This window comes from Syngnathus acus, chromosome 5 (assembly GCF_901709675.1).
Source record: "Syngnathus acus chromosome 5, fSynAcu1.2, whole genome shotgun sequence".
Classification (NCBI taxonomy): domain Eukaryota; kingdom Metazoa; phylum Chordata; class Actinopteri; order Syngnathiformes; family Syngnathidae; genus Syngnathus; species Syngnathus acus.
In genome coordinates, this window is record NC_051091.1 from 1,074,590 (window position 1) to 1,097,048 (window position 22,459).

The 22,459-nt window shown below is 43.0% G+C and overlaps 1 protein-coding gene across 1 annotated transcript in view; it reads left to right on the top strand.

Annotated features, from left to right (window-relative positions):
* si:dkey-238f9.1 (chemokine-like protein TAFA-2) overlaps positions 1–22,459 on the top strand; it is a 52,809-nt gene that overhangs the window by 15,264 nt on the left and 15,086 nt on the right. Inside the window, exon 2 of the mRNA XM_037251938.1 lies at positions 15,283–15,395. Within this exon, the coding sequence (XP_037107833.1) occupies positions 15,284–15,395 (112 nt within the window). The 5' untranslated portion in view covers position 15,283. The remainder of the gene's footprint in view (positions 1–15,282; positions 15,396–22,459) is intronic.

Here is a 22,459-nt window from a genome sequence, read left to right on the forward strand (position 1 = left end):
ATATGTGCACGACAGGCTCTCTCTCACGAGGCTGCCCGATGCTAAGTGGAAAAGAGTGTTAAGTGTGGTTAAAAGGGATAGAGCAGGGGATCGGGAAATAAGTCGAAATCGGCTTCGCTGTCCTCGGACAGTGTTGGCTGTGGTGTGATGCGAGGTCAAATTTAATGAGCGCAACATGGCCTCCCTCTGCCTCCTCTCGGCCATTTCATGGCTTAGGTCAAGAGGAGGTCATCGTAGGCCAAATGTTGGCACGGTAGCTCACAGTGTTTTGGGTGGATTTTCTTGGAACATGAGCCCATCTTATGCTTCTAATGTACTCCCCCCCCCACACGCTATAAAAAGAGACAGCACCTACAATTCGCTTGACTTCATCCTACGGATAGAAATAATATAGAAATATATTCACACTAATTTCAGCAATGTGATACTTCTGGTTATAAATAAATCAATCAGAATGATTATTGCTAACCATTCTACTCCTTTTTGTGACTATACTATGGGGTTTCTAGCCACAGCAGTGATGTGAAAAACTGAAACAAAACTCGGTAGTCCTTTTCAACATCAACACCAAGCACAGCTTCCTCACATTTTTCCATCAGATGGCATCCATAAATCTTTCTTATTGAAAATGTCACCGCGTCCCCACCCCATCGGCCCCCCCTGGCCCGGCAATGAACATCTACCAAACAAAAACAAAAGATATACGTTTTTTCACAAAACAAAATGATGGATGTTGTTGAATGACATTGCAGATAAAATGAGGTCCAGAGTTGTATGTATGTATATTGGCGTTCACGTTCAGTGAGTACGAAGCCAGAAGGTAAAGGCCCTCAAAAGGGTGGCTTTGGACGTCTCGGTAAAATTGATAACACAGCACATATCCATGTTCACCTGACGTCAGGTAGAACGTCATTATAATATTTTGCTGTGCTTTCGCTTCGGCCCAAATGCGATGAAAGCACTTTTTTCCCTTTGAGCCTTCAGCTCGCCACCAATTATTTCACCATGCTGACAAGGTTGCATGTAAGGAAGCCCACCTCCTCAGGCCCTTTTCTGGATGATAAGCTTCAGACCTCAAAGCATGATAGCAATAAAAAGATGACGTGGTCAAAGAAAATGCCTTAAGAGCTCAGAGATGGTTTCTTAAGGAGTTTTCTTAGATTCCAGCTCTTGGAACCAAGCATCTTTTTCTGAATGATAAGCTTGAGAATCCAAAGTGTATCATACTAAAATGATAATAATAATAATAATAATAATAATAGATCTGACCCCGGGCCTTAAGTTTGACATCTGCGGGTTAAATGGAAGCATCAGATTTGAAGAATAGAACCCTCATGATTTCGGTGAGGGGTTCTACTACATCATTTTGATCATTCTTATTGTAGGAGTGCATTTAAAAAGCCCAATAAACACCTCACATCTACAGTTAAGAAAACAAAGTCCCCAGGCCAGCATTTGCCAAAGCAGAGCAACCTCTTGTGCATTTGGGGCTTAGTAGAGATAACCTTAAGGGCATTCAGCAGAGTCTTTCTTCAGATAGTTGCTTTCATCAATGATGTGTTCAAGTCCCTTCGTAAAGCCGTGTCAAGTGACGTCCGATTAGAAGAGTTGCCGGGTGATAAATGAGCAGGCAGCAGCTTAATTAGTATGTGTCACCCCCCAGCCCCGGCAGCCTGCTTGGAGTTTCATGTATCCATCTCACCTTCGCCACCATCCAAGCAGGAAGCCTCACTTATATTGATACATAGTGTGTATAGCTATCGAATGATGTCATGGATTTCACTGCCCATTAACACATCGCCTGACAGTGTAATTAAAAACAACTCACAGTCAATCCTCCTCCTCTTGCTCCTCCTCTTGCTCCTCCGAGTGATGAGCAGACAATCATTTGGTGGGGCAAGGCAAATCTTCACATAATGCATACGTCCACCTAATTTTGTTTTGTTGATGAAAGGGCTGTGGGCTTTTTTTTCTTCTAATTCTCCAGGGCTGGCTTGCAGTTTTCTTCCCAGGATGGATTCTTGGTGTCACGTATGGGAATGGAGCAGGGCGACCAAATGCAGAAAAGGGAGGATGAGGGGAACAAACCAACAGGAACCGGCAAACTAACATCAACTGCTTGGGGCAGAGTGACAGGGAGAACCGAAAGACAGACAAACAGAAACCGACAAAGCCAACGAGACTAGACTAGAGACCAGAACAATCCGACAGTGGAGTGACACGCAGACAGGACTTAAATACACCACAGGTAACCACAGACAGGTGACTGTGATTAGTACATTGGTTGTGAGCAGACACAGGAGGGGAGGGGAGGGGCGACGTCAACAGAAACCATGACAACATATACACATAATAGAACCGCCGGAGACGAGTCGTGACACTTGGACTTTATCATGCACCCAATTATTTGTTGATCAATGAAACTCATGTCAGGGGCTGATTTTTCAAACTTTCTTTAGTTTTTTTTTTATCGTTTCAAGCTCATTTTTGAGACATTCAGTTCGGTCAGGATGCACTGGTTTACAAAAAACGGACACGTTTCAATTATTCATTCATTATCCATCCCGCTCTTGCCTCTCATTTAGTCGCTCACATAAACAAGCAGGAGCCAACCCAGAGAAGGCAAAAAAAAAAAGCACAAATGCAAGACTCCCTGCTGAAAATACACACATGAGCGATGCATAACAAAATCTTTTGACGGCGTGTCTGAAAGGGAAATTAAGCCAGCCTGTCAAAAAATTAAACCGGCTTCTGTTTGAGGAGAAGTCGATTTTCTCTTCTTCTACAATGCACGTGGGCCTGCCAAGACGCTTCTGGCAAAAATGGAAGAGGAAAACCTCACGCAGTGTGCTAATGACACTTTCGTTCTGGCTGCATAAATTTACTTTTAACCTCAATTGAACCCTCTTCTTATGTTTCTTTGTTCTGAATAATTGTTAGGAGCCAGTGTTAATCGGCTGCATATTTGATCTGAAAAACTATTAAAGAGACAGTGTGTCAAATATTTTGAGTGGTCAATGTAAATTCATTTAAAACCCCACTATTGATTTAAATAATATGCAAAAAATATGTTCTATCACACCAACGTATGTTTTTTCAAACAATCGTAGGTTTCATAATGAATATGAATATCATAATAAAGTAACAGGCAGGGCAGCAGCAGTGCCCTAGGACCGAACTTTCCTACCCTTGCTCTAGGCTACGCTATGATCTTTGTCCTTGTGTTTCGAGCGCTGGATAGCTCCTCAAAGCATTAATGGAGTTTTGGGGGTTAATCACGATCATTTCGTGCTTGACCGAATGGATTTGTCACGGTGAAGTTCAAAGATCAGCAAACTTTTAAGTCTCTCTGACAATTAGCTCATCCAAACACAGACCGACTTGGACGTCCAATTACCAGCGTGCCGCCCTCTCGGGGCATTCATTAACTCCTCTCTTTGCGGCAAGCAAACCTTTTGAAAATATTGGACAAGAGGTCAGTGAGTTGACATCTAATCCCGTTCCATAGGTTCTTGTATGTCTTTGAAACCCGGGTGCCCATACAGAATTCTTGTCATCATTTTTCACAGGAAACTCAGTACCACTTAAGGAGCTGAATTTTGTTAATCTAGAAAAGGCAAGATTGTTAGACGTAAGCCCGTACCCCTCACGGATAAAGATTAAGATGTTAAGAATTGATGTTTGTGTCCCACTGCTATATTTGTCACCCGCATGGCAACAGACAACAATGTGTGTGTATGCTATTTGCCGTCGTACGTTAGACAACATGAAAAATGCTCCGGACTTGTAAATTGTGTTTCTCTTTGTGTTTTTTTACGTCTGCGTTTTGTCATGTGACATTTAGTTCTTCCTGGATGACGCACATGTACGTGCGTTATTTTTTTTCTCCCGCCTCGCTGGTACTCTCTCACGCTGAACCTCACATGTTTATTATTTATGAATGCATGCAAAGCTGCTTCTGCTGAATGTGAAAACCCTACCTTGCTTTGCTGTAAATAATGCATGTGGTAAAAACTTGCACTATTTCAGAGCTATGTGGCTGGGTTCTACAGAAAGTGCCCCCCTACACACACTTAAACCTTTAACAGTCCCCACATCGCCCCAAATTTTTATTTTGCATTTACTTTGGACAGTTTATGATGCTTTTTCTTTAAACCTCTGTCGCTACACCCAGCCACAATACATCTGATAGACATATTTACTTAAATGTCCAAAATCCATTAGAAAATAACAGGACACACACACATACAAAAAAGCTAGGAAACAATGGTAAAATGCTGCCGCCACCCTTCACTGTCTAATTTCTGGGCATCCCAGGATGTGGTAAACACAAAAAAAAACCACCCTTGAATCATTGTCCATTTTTTGGGAACCAAAAAAAAATCACTTTTGAGTTTTTCAGGCAGTTCTGATATTGTTAGATAGGTGGCAGCCAAATCAACAGCCCCGGGTGACTTTCTCACTGTGCCAGTCATTTGTGGAGCACTTGCAGGTACACTCAATGCGAGCACCCAACCTGTTACCCCGCTGAATAAAGTGAGTGCGGCCATGCTGAAGAAGGCTGTGGTCACACCCGCAGCAGTGAAGCCCTCCATCTCGCAGAGCCACCTGTCTGCAGGGAGGTGCCGCGCATGACCATAAAAATAGATGTACATAGCCTTCAGATTTTGCTCAGAAAAAAGTGGCTCAATCCTGTTGGCTTGAGCTCAGCAATCCTTGCAATGAGAAATGGAGATGCACTTGGTCATTTGTTGTAAGGATACAACCCCCATTGTGTCCTGACCAAGTAGAAACGAGCTGAGGCACTTAATATGTGTTGCAGGCTTGTTCAAAGCTCACAAAACAGACAATAATTCCCACCTTGGAGAAGCGGAAAAAAAGAGGTTTTCAACTTCCTTCTTTTCCATCATCTACTTTATTCCCAATCTTATTTTGACTGGCGCTCAGAAGTTTAAAACTGACCTATTTAAGACTTGAGACGACGGCTTCGACATTGCGACTCACAGCCTTTATGCAAATGGTGTTATTATTGCATTTGTGTCTGTGCTGGATTTGGGTCGGGCAAAGACTTTGTTCCGCCACATCTGAAACCAACTGCGTGTGTGTGTGTGTGTGTGTTTGTGCACATATTTTTGTGTGTGTTGTGGAGTTGCTGAGTGTGCTGCAGTGACAGAGTGATTATTGTGTGTGTTTTTAACACCTGCTCACCGTAAACTGTCATCAGAGCTGCTAAAAATGGCAGCAGCGACGGAGGTTGTAACAAATAGGCACGGCAGAAGATGTGTAAAGCACTATATCAGATGAACGAAAAGCACCCTTTACTCAAATAATGAAAGATGATATCGCAAGTACGCCGCAGTATCTTGTACAACATTGTACTACTCGGAATCAAAACAAGCTTTTGGGTGAATATGCCTCTAAATTTGTACAAAGGATCCTACAATGATGAAATATCTTTTGCAGGGTAATAATGATAACGGTGACCTTGCACAGTCCACAGAGTAAAGGAAAACAATCCAATATACCGGATCACACACATGTGCGGTATGTGCTATTATGAATACAATTGGTGGCTGGTCAGTCACAATAAACAGCACCTTGCATTATAGGAAGAATTGGGCAAACAATCCACAGAGTAAGTCCACGTCATGCTCAGACAAGCACATACTTCACGTGTGCTACGATTAATGCGATAGAGTTCCTCTAATCAAAGCAGTTACTTCTCTAGCTAGTTAGTCCAAAACAAACAAAAGCTAGAAATGAAATTACACATTGAAAACAATAGTCCAGTCAGCAACTCCATATGAATACAAACTTTACTATTACAAGTAGAAATAATCCACATAGTAAAAACGGGCGTGAACATTGTCCACTTTTCCAATACTTATGACCAAGCTTCTTATCAGGTATTCATGCTAACTAGCATCTTGCACAATAGAAAAAACAAACAAATTAATACTATAATCTATATTCACATATTTGTGCAGTGCACAATTCCTGTAATTCCTGCCATCTCTGCTCTCGTGTGTTATTCATTATAACATATTCCTGCTTTCTTTGATTGGTGGTAACAATAGAGTATTCATGATCACTGGCCCTTCGCAGAGCCAAAATGATTAGAACAAATTGAAATAAAACAGTTTAAAAAAAACCCAGACTGCCTGTGATTTGACAAGTCAAACTTGTGGTAGTGGGTGTCAGCCCAGCTTGTGTCACTGCATTGTCGTGAAAACAGAAGCTGGCGTTCTTTTGCAGGTGACACAGTCATTAATCACATCTGCCGGCGGTGTCGTGCACTCCAAACCTGCCACACACTGTTTCTCTTTGCATATTTTAACGTCTCAAACCGAGTTGTTAGCTGTAATTATTTGCTGGGGCTGCTATATAAATCAACACACACGCACACACACACACACACACACACACAACACCATCAGTAGTTATATGGCTCTGTAATTAGTTACACTTGAATTATTCACTCGGCAATGTTGCCTTTCGTTGCAGTATTGAACTCTTTGAGCTGCTTCGCTAGTCAGCGCTGTTGATTATTTCATGATAAAAGGCGATAATTGATAATACTGAACTAATATTACATTTAATGGACTGCACAGACTATTAGAAGTTCTATGTAGCAGTGACGCAAGTAGCTTTGGACAGCAATACTGAAGTATATGTCAATATACCGTACTGAAAAAAACAACTGTTAAAGCCACTGTAGCAATAAATACTTTGAAGTTGTGTCTATTACATCATATTGTTAAATACTACATTTAACAAAGTGGGCATTTGTGGGAGTGCAGTGCCCCCTCCCTGTCTTTCAGCCCACCTTCGACCAATAGTTAAGCACGGCTTTTGGTTACCTCAGCACCCTCGGGGACCTCCATGAGCGGAAGCATTTATTTATAGTCTACTCCAGGGATGTCCAAACTTTTTGCAAAAGGCCGCCAGATTTGGTTAGATGAAACTGTATCGTAAATTGTAAATATGTAACCATAAGTAGTATGTGCAGCACACTTTATAGATAGACACTGCTTTCGTCTGACAGGTGCACCCATGGCAACTGTTTTATCAGAAGCGTTCATGTCAATGTTGTGTTGTAATCTCGACACCATGCCAGGAGCAACACGTTGAAGTTTTAATTAAAGTCATTAAATGTAGAAAATTAATGGAGGCCTGGCATTGACTTGAGTTCCTTTGCTGGCGTTGCCGCCGCCGCCGCCGCCGCCGCCATCAGTCAGCGTAGATGAGCTCCACGCATCTTATCTGCTCCGTCAGTCAGCGGCAGCTTAATTGCGCCAGCGTGAGGACGCGAGTGAAACGCTGTTTATTCTCCGCTGACTTCCATTGCTTTAAAGCTGCCCAATCATTTTCCGCTCTAGCAGACACATTGTCGGATAAAAACGTAGTAATAAAGCTTGAAGATCCACTTAGCATTACTTTGATCTTATTACGGCTTATGGCTGGCTCGTGCCTCTGTTTGATGTCAGATGCTTTTCACGCCTCGGAATATGCATTGAGGCGCCCGGTGGCATGCAACACGTATGGGCCACCGACCTTGGTCATGCTTGCTCAATCATCAAAACAAATAGCCGTGCTTAATGCTAACAGAGCAAAATGTCTCAGATGGGCTAACATAAAGCAACAGAGCTATAAACACAAAAGGCGCGGTAACACATGTAGGCTGACATAATGCATTTTGAAATGATTCATAATACTGCAGCTTACTGACTTTGGGGGGAGCACATACGAACAAACAACTCATTACACTCGTGCATTTTTGTCATGTTGGATGATGACCTGGAGGAAAGCCATGGCAGCATGGGGAGAACAGACAAAGCTGAGATTGGAACCAAGCCTGAGAAGCTCACCATGTTGCCTGCTTGTTGAAATGCGGGAACCTATCCTTTCAAGCAAAAAATTGCTCATGTGTTCGTTCTCCTATGATGTAATGCTTGAGCTGTCCTCCCCCTCTTGTCCATATCATGTAGTTTCCCGTGTGGTCTCTCCTTCAATGGGAACAATAGCTATGATGTAGTGTGTAACAATTTCAACAATCACGAGTGCGACACGTGTGCACACACACACGCACACACACGCACACACACACACACACACACACACACGCACACACACACACGTTCACAGATATGCGCCCCAAAAGGCAGCCCAGCCAGTCCTAAAAAGGCTTCGGCAACGTGCGATTTCCAGCCGGATTGGAATGACAGCGTGATCAGCAAAGCGTGTCGCCTAAATCCCCAGATGAATGCTCAGGGGGAGCGACCATTTCCATAAAGTGATGGAATTTCCCCCTCGAGCGTGTTTTTGTACCTCCAAATCCTGTGCAATCCTGCAAGACAGCTGCAGACAAGGGAACAGAGCAGTTTTTTTTACTTCATGCGACGGACCGTAGCAGGAAAGACGAAAGCAGCGAGGAACAGACGAGCATCGCACAGGCCAGCAGGAGCGATACACAGAATTCGTTGGGGAAAAGAAAAAAAAGGAAAACAATTTGTGAGGGAATAGCGTGTGTAATTTGCCGCCTAATTAACAGTGTGGCATATGGCTGACTTGGCAGCGAGTTTGTATGCAATTACAAAGTTGTTGGACATGCAGAGAAAATGAGAAATTGAAAAACAAAGGCTTATCTTAATACTCTTATTTGCAGGTCCATCCATCGATCCATTTTCTATATTGCTTATTGTAGGGGCGCAGATGGGATTTTGGAACTGGGGGGCATGGGGACCATGTTTCTCTCTCATATAGAAATGAATAATAAATAAATAAAATATCAATTAAAACATAATACTTCTTGCATGGAGGGTCCCGGGGACCTGGAGCCCATTCCAGCTGACTTTGGGCAAATGGCAGATTACTCCCGACAGACATTCATTCTAACATTCATAGCGTCACTAAATGGATAAACGGCATGCCAATCGATGTATTTAATGAACAGATTGGACTTACTCTACCGTGAACAATCCTCTCATAATGTTTCAATTGACACTGTAAAAGTAGAGTCATGTGACAAAAGGTTAAAGCTCCTCTCACACTGCACTTAGCGGAAAAGGCGTGAAAGGACGACAGCGCTCAGGTGGTCAGTAAGCAATGAGACTTTTGCCGTACATGGCACCTGGACAAGATGCATATTTCAATGTTAGCCCTGGCTTTGCTCATTGTAAGAAGGATGAAGCAGACAAAAGAGGAATGACGCATTCTTTACGAACGGCTCGTGGGAACTTGGAGTGTTTACTCTGGTTTGTGAGCTCCATTTCCATCAAGAGCGCTTCAAGTTATATTTCAGGCTTCTAAACATGTCACTGTATGTATGTCATCTCTTGTTTGTCCCAAAACTCCATACCCAGATCTATTAAGGCTTCCTCCTGCCTTACCTGTATATAAGTCAGCCAGCCAGCCAGCCAGCCAGCCAGCCAGCCAGCCAGCCAGCCAGCCAGCCAGCCAGCCAGCCAGCCAGCCAGCCAGCCAGCCAGCCAGCCAGCCAGCCAGCCAGCCAGCCAGCCAGCCAGCCAGCCAGCCAGCTCCTCTCCTTTTGGATTTGCTTGTCTAACGTCAAAGCAGTGCTGTCCTTGAATAGAACCTATTTTCTTTTTAATTCAAGGGACCTTACCGTCACGGCAAACATCCTCCTGCTGCAACGGCAACCGCATACACAATGAATGGTGCGCTGCTACTAAGTGCAGTGTGAAAAGGGCTCAAAGAGAGTGGGCTTTTGAGTGACATTTCCGTATGAACTCAAAATGCACTTTCACTGTAGTTTGGTTGTTATTTTGGATCTCTACCATTACACTGGGGAGTTTCGATTATTTGGAACAGCTTTTGGTGTGATACACCACGTTGACAATATCATCATTTATGCATCAATCAGAGCTTGTCTCTTGCACTCTACAGTCAAGTGTAGAATATTCAATTTCATTCTTGAAAAAACAGCATTGCTGGCTGGGTGCATGTATCACATGGTTATATCATGGTTCATTTTTGGTGGTTTGGTTGTATGGTGGATTTTGAAACCACAGTCGCAGATGCACAACACGAAAAGCACATTCATGCCGAAGCTTGTGTTAGCCTCAACTCTCGCCCAAATACTCACACACAGATGTCCTAACATCAAATGCTACAATATTAACATTGATACTATTTTTCTGTTCAAATACATTTACAATGAGTTAGCGTTAATACATTTATGTATTCCTTTTAATATTTTAAAATCCGTTGAACAATATTATTTATAGAGATCTTGGATCTCACTCCATTGCATTGATGGATTGCGACACTGCAGACACAAATGGAAGACATAACAGGGCGAGAAATATTTCTGGTTGAAAAAATAGGCAAAATCAAAAGCCATGTGACTTGCCGCCTCCCATTGCATTTGGGACTGCACTGGATGTAAGTAGGCAGCTCTGAAGAAGGTGTTATAGGGTCGGCGCGCCGGCACTCCCCCGGTGCACTGGCTTGATGCGGTGCTACTTCCAAGCTGGCTGGGCAGAAAAGCCGGCGCATTTAGCTCCACGAGCAAATATTAGGCTCAGACCAGTTGGAAGGACAAACCCCTGGGGGAGTGGGGAGGCAGAGGTCTTTTTTTTTTGGTGTTGCTGGAGTTCGCTGACACACTTGGCAAGCTCCTCTTTCTGATTTCCCCCCCCCCCCCCCTCCCCATATTCCTTTTTTTTAAATCTCCCTTCCTCCGTTTGAGTCACACACTGACCCCTGAGCATGGTCCACGCCACCGGACACACGGTACAACACAGCATGGATCAGAAAGCTGTCCCAATGCATCATTGCAAGAGGTGCAGAGGGTGGGGGCAACATGACAGACCTCATGTTGTAACACTGAAGCTGCGTTCAACCTGCTGGAACATGAGCAATGCACGCACTGTACTGGGCTGTGTATTTCGTTTGAGCTTTCCATTCTCAATTGGCAATCAAAACTGGAAAAGTGACTGATTATGTTTTTTACACTGTCAAGTTTTAATGACGGAACTGATTCAATGAGGTCATTTCTACGAATGGATTTTTATTTCTAACAATACAGTTAATGGGTTGTCTCAGAATGGAATGATGCGTGACAAACTTGATTATTTTTAAAGAAGTCATATCCTGCCATTTTGTTTTAGCTTTTAGCTATGTCCAAAAGCTATTTTCTCACCAACCCTACAAGTGTTGTTTTGCTCCATTCACTCATCTTGGAGCATTTCTGCTTTTTCCTTCTCTGTGAGCACCAGCCCCGCCCAATCAAACATCTTCAAATTGTGACATCATAAAGTGAGGAGCCCCACCCATACCTCCCTTGCAGTCTCAAGAGAAGCCCTGTTTCTCAGAGCAGCTGTTCCTGCACCTCCAGTTGATATTTTGTGAACAAAAATAAATAATACAAATGTCCGGGCCGCAGTGTGGATCTATCTGTATGTCCATTTTTAAACCTCGTTTGTATTCGCTGGCTTTGTTCTGCTACTGTATCTTAATTGTGTTTCAATTGACGGTTTTTGCTGACTTTGTGTGGAAGCCATTTGTTACAGCTGCAGCTCTTGTACAATACGCTATATTAATAAAGTTGACACAAAATACGTCAGTTATAAATAGTCATAGTTATGTCTATTTTATTCTTATGGATTTTGTATGACTGCGGAAGAATTCAATGTGCCTCGCTGAGGAACTAAAAGCGTGCCCAGTGGGTGTTTTACATTGGTGTGTAGCGAGACGTTCAATATGAAATGAATTGGAGGTTTTTAATGTATATTTGCACACATGCGGGCGGGCACGCACGCGCGCACACACAACTGCAGCACAACCCTCAGGCGAGGCGATCTCATTGCAAACACTCTTAAAAAGGCTTTCAACGCGGATGGCAAATTGATTTTATAAGCTATCCAGGGTTAACCTCAAGGTCAACGAACTGAATCGAATACCTGAGTGTCGCACAAAATAAAGTACGCTTGCCAGCTCATATTAACCCTATTCAACTTTGGACTTATTGACAAGTGTGCAAGGCGGAATCTATTCAGTGTTATTGATCCTTTTCCAGCAAACAGTCATGCAGTATTTGCCATTCATGTTTCTCCCAATCAACAAGGTTGTACTACATTGATACCAACAGGGTGACTCAAAAGAACTAACACACAGCAGTATCAGTCGGCCTTTTTTCTTGCTATGGAAGGTGCGTTTTCAAATAAACTTGGTATCTGCGTTCAATTCTAAAAATAATGAGAACAATAAAAAGCAGCAGCAATATTGGCCCTTCATTACCTAAGAGTCCAAGTGATAAAGAAAAGCATCAGCATCTTTCTCAGCGGCACGGAGGAAGGGCTCGGCCCGAGGCGTCGCCGCGTGTCATCTTCCTGTCGTCTCTGCAGCAAAGTCGTGCGACGACGTTTAGATGAGATGTAAACAAAAGGGTTCTTTTCTTTTTGCCTTGCGGCCACAGCCAACCTCAAACTTCACAAACACTTTCCCTGACACCGCTCCGCGTGAATTTGATGTGTCACGAGCATGCTGCTGTCCTTTCATTGTATTCAGACCAGGCCTAAAAACAACCAGCTTCACTTTTCCAAGTTCTCCACAAAAGTATGGAAACATGTTTTGATAGCATAAAAGCATGCCGGAGTCAGCTCTAGCTAACATATTTTTCCCGCGTTTTATTTTGTTTTTTACACTCGTACTTGTGTACAAATTGTGAGTGCTTTTGCCACCTTCGGCATTAGGATGAGACTTGTAATGAGTAACCGTGCGAATCGCTAATAACAAAAAGAGGTCGGGATCAAACCACACCAGGCTTTTACGCCCCCGACAACAACATGTTTGGCGCCAGCTTGTTATCCCAAAATAACAAAGTGGATTAAATCAAAGAAATAAATAAATAGAAATAGCACACTCGCTCATAACTAGGCAGACCCAAATTATCTTTACTTACGTTTCTGTCTTTTACAAGACAGAAAATGTGTTAGGAGGCTCAACGGGCGACATAAAGCACACATTTACAAAGCATAAATTGAAAATAAAGACAGATTGTGAAACGGAAGCACAATTATAGAGTGTCTATAATAAAACCTCTGGCCGGGTCATAAAGCAGGAACTAATTGTGCTTTCTCTACTCTTCATATCACATCAGCTTCACATCATTGAGCTAAAGCTTGTAAAGTTGTCTTACGGTATGAACACAAATCACGTGAATGAAGCACTGTTTGCTTCCTGCATTGCCCCACTTGCAGTAGTGACTAACTGAACACCAGCTGTTATTTGCTTCCAATTTAGTGGCAAGAATTTTTCGGAAGGCAGTTTTCTGCTCCCCGTTGACTTGCGAGCAAAAATATTGAAATACAATACGAGCGCTGTACAATGGCAGTGAACTCAATCAACTCTGTCCAGAACAAGTAGCAGTTGGATAGAAAAAAGAATTCTTCAAAAAAACAGCACTGAAGCTATTTTTGTCTACATGTTTGTATTTGGAAACTCCTGTCAAAGTTCAATTGTATAAAAAGAACTAGGAAAAAACAACTTGATATTGTCCTGATTTATAATGTTGCTTTTAAAGATGTGCTTGTCAGGTGTATGTGGAGTCTAGCCTTTGTTTTGACACTTGCCGAATATCTAACAAGCTGTTTCCACTTTTTGTTGATGTTAAACAAATTGTGGCTGAGAGTTTTCATAAAGGCAATGACATTGGGACTTTTATATAGACTGTGTGTTGAAGTGTAATTGGATCAAACACTGGCATGATTAATGGAGGAGATGACAACCTGCTCACAGGATGGAAGAAAATGTATCATTAAATGAGTTGAGTTCTTTTTTCGTGATGAGCCACCTGGTTTCGGTGCCTCATCTGTCTGCCGGAATGGTTTCTCTAATAAGCGTCCTCCGTCAGGCCACCTGAACACAACCACGTTCCTTCAGCATGGATTCAATTTTGTTTGGACTCAAATTAAAAATATACATGACAGTTTTGATTTCCCAATCTTTGGCTTTTGTCAAGGAGTAATAACTATAACGTAGAAATGAATCAAACCCTCAAATAAATACACAACATATAAGGGTTAAGTCATATCCGCCCGAAATGAAAAGCATCGGCCTTTACGGAAATGAAAAAAACAAATCTTTTTACGATACACAAACCGAATACATCGACATGGCAACACATAGACGCTAAAATCGAATTGGACAAATCAAAACTAACAAACATGGCTGAATGCAGGACAGCCAAGGCTATCAAGTACCCACAACTTGTGTCATGAAAACATTGAATCGAAATGAGAGGGCCCTAATACAGTATTAGATGTTACATTATTGTATAAATGACAGGCTGTTTTGACTCTTAACATCACAAGTGGAACGACCAAAGACCTCTCCAAATCTCTAACTTGTACCCCGAGGAATGCGGTGGTCATGTTCCAGATTCTGTGATCCCAACTCCCTGTATAAAATGCATCACCTCTCTCATCTTATTCCAATGAAGAGTCTCTGGCAGTCAGTCCAAAGGCAGTCACGGCAAAATAAAATAAAAAAATACCATCCCCTCATTTGCCAGTGCTTGCAAGGGAAGCAGGGAGTTAATCTCATGCGGGGCGGGTGGGGTAAAAAAACATGGATTGACTAATTTGAGTTGCAGCACTGGAACACAGTTCAAAGTCAGAGCTGTGATTTGATTCTCACACGAGAGAGAGGAGAGAGTCCGGCAGGGCACTGGTGCTGGCAACGTGATAAGCCACTGATTGGAGCGCTTGTGTTGAGCTCTCGGCGGGCTTCTCACTCAGAGGAGGAGGAGAGAGAGGACTGCCGACTAAAGACGACTGAGACAGAGAACACTTGAAGACCTCCTGGGTAGCGCCGGCATAATAAAGCACCTTTGAGGACTATCACCTTCTGTTGGGTGGCAACAAGTCTTCAAGGGAACATATTATGCACAAACAAATTAATAACTTAGTATCTGTGACTTGCTTTCATCAAAATACCCTCATCAGAACCAGTCGATATGTTATTATAGTACCGCGCAGTAGCATTGGGCAGTATCATATCAATATGCATAATAATGATATCAATTTTTCATTTGGTAACATTTGAAGACCCAGTAAAGTGCATTTGGGGATTTTTTTATTCTTTTTCAGACATTAAATGATTGAAGATGTAGAAAACATGTACAAAGAGTGAGAACTGAACTGTGGAGATACTGTGTTATCATTCATTTTTTTTTAACCAACAATATTTTTTTTTACAATAAACAGTGTGTTGCGGAATAGTTGACCATGAGTGACCGGTCTGTTTTATTCCTTGCAGAATGAAGGAGCGGGACCTGCGGGGAATGTGCAGAAAGGTGCTGCTGCTGACCGTCTGCATGTTGTCTCTTTGGGGACAACTCAGCAGTGCGTCGTCACACCGGAGCCACATTGGTATGAAATGGGATGACTTCGACAAAAATACGCAATATGCTAAGGTGTTTGTTCACATGTCGCAAGGGTTATTTTGATCTCATGATCAAAAAGACATCAGATGGTTCCTAAGACAAAGACAGTGAAAAGAGTCAATGAAATTAGAAATGAATGCTCATATACAGAAGACACCAGGAAAAATGGACAGAGAGGGCTTGCCGAACATTTTGGGGGTTTGTGCGCTCACCCCAAAGTTCAGCAGTCCAACGTTTTGTGCACCACTACAGTAGCCTGCCTAATGGTGACCATGCATCATTGTGTGTGTTGTTGTGCATCTGTGTGTGTGGCCAAGGAAGGACAAGCCTTTTCAAAGTGATTTCCTTTAATGGATGGATGGCCTGGTCCTAGGGCGGGAGGGCGCAAAGTGTGACTACACATTGAAATAATGAGCCTCATTTCCGCCACACGACAATCGTTGCCGGCCGCAGTCGCTCGCTGAAAGCAAGTAGTTGGATCAGACCGGAGGGGTTGCACCTGAAGGGAACATGTCACGTAGGCCAGTGATTTCTTAAGCTGAAATGATTTTCTGACCAGATTTGCCAAAGTCGCATCTGAGGTTGGGGGTTAGAATTAAGGTTGCAACCCCTCCCTTTTTTGTTTCATTTTCCTGAACAAAAAAAGACATAAACTTGTCAGTGAAAATTGACCATCACGGCTGGCTGATCCCTTAAATGTTCTCTCTGATTGGCGGGTGGATCTGAAACATAAGTCTCACGGGGAACAAAACCTAGCTGTACAGCATCTTCAATTTTTGCCTTTATCTTACACTCACACTGACATTTATCCAATAAATGTCACATTTTCCCAGTTTGAAAGAGGTCTTCAATGCTTCGGCTTTCTATTTCTGCTTCAGTGAGTCATATCCCAATCGTGCCCCTTGAAAGTGCAAAAATAAAAAAGGTTTCAGTTGCACTATGGCGTTTAAATCCTACCTTCCATTCATGCATATTTTTGACAATGTTCCTGTAAATCCCATTTGTTTGACTGCAAACACATTGGCTCAATCATTTAATCCACAGGCTTAAGTCGCCGCCTGTGCATTTGTGCCACTGCTTGGCTTATTAGTAGCAAGCGCACCCTCGCACCCCTAACCGCTAATAACGCCCGCCTCTGCAGAGGTCAAGTCAAGGTGGGCCGTATAAACAAACATCTTTAGCCCCCTCTCTGTTTACCTTCGCCAAAGCGGTTGAACTTTTCACCACGACCACGACCGGAGCACGCGGCGCTCTCGCATCAGCGCCTTATTAAGAAGGCACCCCCCCCCCCCCCCCCCCTTCTCCTTACCCCACATCCCCAGAGCACCATCTACATTCATTAGCTAGTCATGAAAGAGTGGCGAGGGAAGAAAGCAGGCGAGAGCCAAAATGGTCTGGAGAGGAAGCCAGCAAAGCGTGCTACCTTTTGGCTGTACCATCTTGTCTGTTTTGACTTGGGTTGATGATGTGACGATGCACAGGGTCAAATTGGAGTCGCCGCTATTAATATACAGTCATCAGCTTTGGAAGTTGACAACCGACCTACTACTATTGGGTTTGCCATATGCATGTAGACTTTTAGCGCTGCACGTGTGTGTGTGTGTGTATGGGGGGGGGAATGGTGTGTTTAATTTACTCAAATTTCTTTTGAGAAGTCGTCGCACAAAATGAAATCATCTGGAACCAGGTGCATTTTTTAAAGTCAATTTTTAAAAAAGTGTGTGGATCAGATACTTTTATTTAATTCAATTGAGTAAATTGAGTAAATACAACAACAAAAAAAGTCAGTGTATAGTTTACATACATTGTTTTGGGTGTGCTCTTTTGACCAACTGTTCTTGGATCTTTTTTTCTCCTTGAACAACAATTCTGTGTGTGCGTGTGTGTGTGTGTGTGTGTGTGTGTGTGTGTGTGTGTGTGTGTGTGTGTGTGTGTGTGTGTGTGTGTGTGTATGTGGGGCAAAAAAAAACCAGCATTCAAGCTTGTTTTGACTGAGAGGGCAAAAAAGTGAAATGTTGACAGGAGGAAAACATTTTCCTGGCGAGGCCGTGTGATGCATTGAGAGGCGGGAAAAAAACAGAAAAGAAAGAACGTATGCAGCCGAGCTGTTTGCGGGTTATGAACTGTGTTACAGTTTTAAACACAAGTCATTATGCAGTGCAGATTTTGGATGCTCCTGCAAACTGTGATCAAAATGACTTGTCACATTGATATTGAAGTGTACACACGCACACACACACGTACACGGGCCAGGCGGCCTTATTAATAGCATGCAACTGTGCATAAGCTCTCATTTGAAATTCAGTGCAATATTTCCATATTTGCTTATGGTGTACGCTTTGTGAAAGTGTGTGATGCACCCTAATGACTTACTCTCCAGCCAGACTTTGTGCTACATGGGGCTTTTGTCTCCTGTTTTTTTGGTCTTTCATATGCAAATTTAATTCAGCTGTTTTTCTCTCTTACTCATTTTAAAGTGTTAACGCATGAAAAGAAATATCCTCCAGAGTCCAAATTAATGACAGGATCCGACATTTCATGCTTGATCTTGTTTAAAAGCAAGTACCAGTAGTCGAGTCACCGAGTTCTTAAAGGCTTCCGGTTATTTTAGGAATTTGATGTAGTGCAATTGGGGACAGTTATGTTTTGCAAAAAAAAAATAAAAAAATCAATTCATATATAGAAATGACCAAGTAGAATCCTGATCCAGTGTCGTCAGAGCTTGGTTTGTTAAAATAAAATAATGGCTCCCCTGTGCCCCCCCCCCCTCCCCCCATTCAGGTTAGGCAACACAAATTTTGGCAATCAATCCTGCTCTTTGACAACGTACAAATTGGATGTAACTTCATCTGTAAAACCTTCAGAATTATATGCGGTATAGGTCGATACAAATACGCTAGCAAGCCGTGCGTGTGATAAACATGAACATTTCACATGAACAGTCCATCATATCTAAAAATAGATACAAAACACATTTTGAACTAACAAGAGCTATTTTTTTTCAAAAGGAGTGCAAAAGAGATCTGCATGGCGTGATCACACAAGCAGTTTTTGAATGGATGGATATTGGTTGGACAAAGTTTAAGCATTGCATTTTATCCCAAATAACTTTTGCCCAGCCCACGGGCACGGCCCGTCGACCGTGGATGATTGCGTAGATTGGGTGGCGACTCCAGCTTCAACGATGACAGACAGAGATTGAGACAGAGATGTGGATGTTGCTCAAGATGCACTGTGGAGGTTGACAGAAGCGATTGGGTCCCCCGTCTGGCTGTGGCAGCTTGCTAGATTAGAAAACCGTCAAATGTCCAGGGCGATCGGCGTGTGAATGGCAACTCTATAGATGAGTGCAGAGTGGCCTTGGATGATTTTTGGGTGCGCTTGTGAAACCAAGTAAGAGGAGACAAAGCAGACGTGGGGAGAATCCGAATGGCTCTTTCCGCACGCTTACTTTAAATTGACATCATTCTTAATCAGTCCCAATGATCGTCACACACACATCTGGGTGTGGTGAAATTTGTCCTCTAACCCCCCAAAATAAAAGTTTGTCATTTTCTATTCATTTGAAAACTAGGATGTTTGCACATGAAATGAAGGTAGCATAAAAAATGACAAATTAGAGAAAAATTCTTAAAATTGTCAATATGGTTATAAATCAAATGATATGAATGTGACCTAAATCACTGAAAGAAGTGAGAAATCCGAACGTGTTCACCAAGCGCGGTACTCCATCTTAAATAGGTTAAATTGTTGTCTTGGTCACAGATAGCTTCCAATTGTACTTTCAAATCTTTTTAATCCAATAAATTCCCAATAAACCCAATAAATGAATTCAAGAATGATGCTTGCATTGTTCCTGTCACAATTGCTACCGAATGGATGGGGCGAAGCACAACTTTACGCAATAAAGTATGTTTAGTCTGCATGCCTTGGTTGTGCTTTCAGGCAAGCGCTACGGTACTTACTGTATTCTTCTTCTTTTTCATTGTGTCGGGTGTGATGCAAACGGTGTTTGCGAGCGTACCCGCGGGCAAGCGCTATGGCAGCGCCGAGTCTCTAATCGCAACTCGTATGTAAACCCATTAGCCCTGGAGACTTTATGAGTGACTTCCAGCTATTCTGGAACGGGCTGGAATAAGGTGTGTTTTTTTCCGAGAGGGGATTTTGATATAGGAGCGGGGATGATAGCCATTCTGGCTAATGAATGCAATCAGTGGAGAGGTGCTAACAGCATGGCAGTAATTGGGTCTTACACACTAAAAGCCTTCCTTTATCTTCCAATTAGAGAAGCCTCCTTTAAAGTTAGTCAATTGTAGTGCTGTTAATGGGCCATGCTTGGTTGGAGCTGAGCACCAGGGGGAGATTCAAGGCCGTCCTCTTTTTCAAAACGGTCACTATAGCTTCATTCCTCTGCGTTGCAATACTGAAAGGTAAAAAGATCGGAACTGATTCATTTTGGGGGATGGATGGATGGTGGGTGATTCACTGCCTACCTAAAGGCTCTTACAAACCTTATGCTAACTTAAAAGAATGACTCGCTTCCAGAGATATTTAAAAAAGGTCTACCACTACCAAAACACATCCTAATTATTTTAGAATATACGTACATTTGCGTTGGTATATGTGCATTGGTTGGGAAACACTGGCGCAGTATAAGCTCATTTTTAGTCAGTCAGTCAGCCAACCAACCATTATGGTCCCAACTCCATGTCCAATTGCAAGCCGCCTCAGGACACCATTAAAAGCCAGTGCGACTTGTCCCTTTTTAACAGGCCATCTTTGGCAAAAAAAGGACATTGACAAACCTTAGATAAAAACAAGGAAAAAGGTACTTTCGCAAGAGCTCCGGCAGTTCTACCTATTACATTTTATCTGGCGCTCCATTCTCATAAAGTCGATGCTCCGCCTTGGTCGTTGACTTTATGGTCCATGTGTGGACAAGTTGCCCCTGCACTTCATTCCAGAGGAAGTCACGGAGCGCAGCGGCAAAAAGATAGAGGCCAGCGTTTCACAGGGTGTGCTTTTATTTCACTTATTTTCCTCAACATGAACTATAAGCCCTTATAGATAGAGCAGGATTAGTTCGGGAAACGACTTGATGCAGAGTTGCTCCTCATAAAAGTCTGGTAGGATTTCCGAGATCTAACCAAAGACAAAGAATGTGATGAATATATGATTTGTAAAAGTGTCGCAGTAAGTATGAAGAGGAAAAGTATTGTTTCTTCCCAAGTATTCCCAAAATGCTCTCAGATGTGGTGAAATAATCCGATACATAATCACAGCCCCTGATGGGGAGTTAGAAAAGAGAAAACTTAAAATGAGTTGAAACAATCTGCGCAGACAGCATAAGGGAACAGTAGTAAGCACTTCTGCCTCGCAGTTCCTACCTTCGAATCTCGTTTTAAAAATCCTGTTGAAAACTGTTCTCCCTGTGCTTGCATTGTTATTTCCCATGGTTTTGGCTTACCTAAGACTCTGAATTGCCTATATCCATCCATCCATCCATCCATCCATCCATCCATCCATCCATCCATCCATCCATCCATCCATCCATCCATCCATCCATCCATCCATCCATCCATCCATCCATCCATCCATCCATCCATCCATCCATCCATCCATCCATCCATCCACTCTTGCAAACAACAAGCAATGTAGGCTTATAAAAAATGAATAGCTCATTTCAAGAAAATCAGAATCCATTCCTTCTCAACAACAGTGACTAACGAACCACCTCCAGACCATTGCGCTGTGCCGTGCCTGCCCTTTTCTCGATCAGTCAGTCAAAGGCTCAGGAGCTGAAAAATGAAGAACGTGGCAATGCGGTTGGCGTGCGGTGGCGCCAGCCGTTTAGGAACAGACATGACAGATACTGTAAGCCAGCGTGTCAAGATGAAAAGAGCGGCGGATAGAGACGCCGCCGCTCTGCGGTTTGAGGCCGACACGCGCGTGGCCCAGCCCGGCTCGACTCGGTGGCCTATCGATCGTGCTTTGAGAAGCCTTTCAAGAGCGCGCTCGTTAGTGGTGTCCTACTGGCTGGGAGCCAGAGCTCAGCTGCGCTCACCAAACATGCACAAATCACTGACATCGCTTCAACTGCCAAGGCCAATGTAAAAAGAAAAAAAGGAAAGAGAAAATGCTCCGAACATTTTGCTGCACCAATACGGCCTTCTAATGCTGGAGGAGTATGTATCAAACATTTTGAGGATTCGCAATGAAAAGCAGGTTGCAAAGGCTGCATCCCTCCATTTGCTCAAGGTTTTGATGTTCTCCTGACATCATCATTGTTGGATGAGCGCTAAATGATGCAAAATGACTTTTCATCGGCGTTGGCCTTGTTAGACCGTGGTGAGGCTGGTAAGAGTAGCTCCAATAAATCAGCAACAAGCCAACATGGCTGTGAGTGTACTCAAGCTCGCAATGCAGAAAATGAGATGGTGACAAATGCTTCGGCGGCATCCCGTCCCACGTTATTAGCGGGAGAAAATTGCACGTGAAGAAAAAGGAAGAACGCAGTGAGGTGGTTCTGTGAACATCTATTACTACATTTTAAGAGCCCAGACAACACACTCGTCCTTGTGTTAGAGTAGTTGCTCACTTGTAAGGCCGCGGGAATTAATCAGTCAGCGGCAAGCCAGATGAATGGTTCATCCAAAGCGCGTCGGCTCGGCGGGACGTGAGTGCCGACTCATCTGATTTTAAAGTCCACCTCCCTAAAGATCATCCTTAGCGGGTGAAAACTAATTTCAGCTCTGTCAACCAGCAGTCTGACCTATGAGGATAACCGCTTTGATGAGTCAGCAGCCGTCCTCAACTTTTATTTTGGTCTCTTGCTTTCTGGTTTCTCTCAGACATCCTCTTTCAAATTCTTATATTTTTATTTTGCCCATTTTTTTAGAATTATCGTACGGTATTGTTTCCAAAATCCCCTAACCCTTCTAATGTCATGGTTCTTATCATCACGGTAGTCACAAAGATGATTTCATCCTGCATATACTATCAGGAAGACTGATGTCATTGATTGATCTGCCCAGTTTATACTTTGCCTAT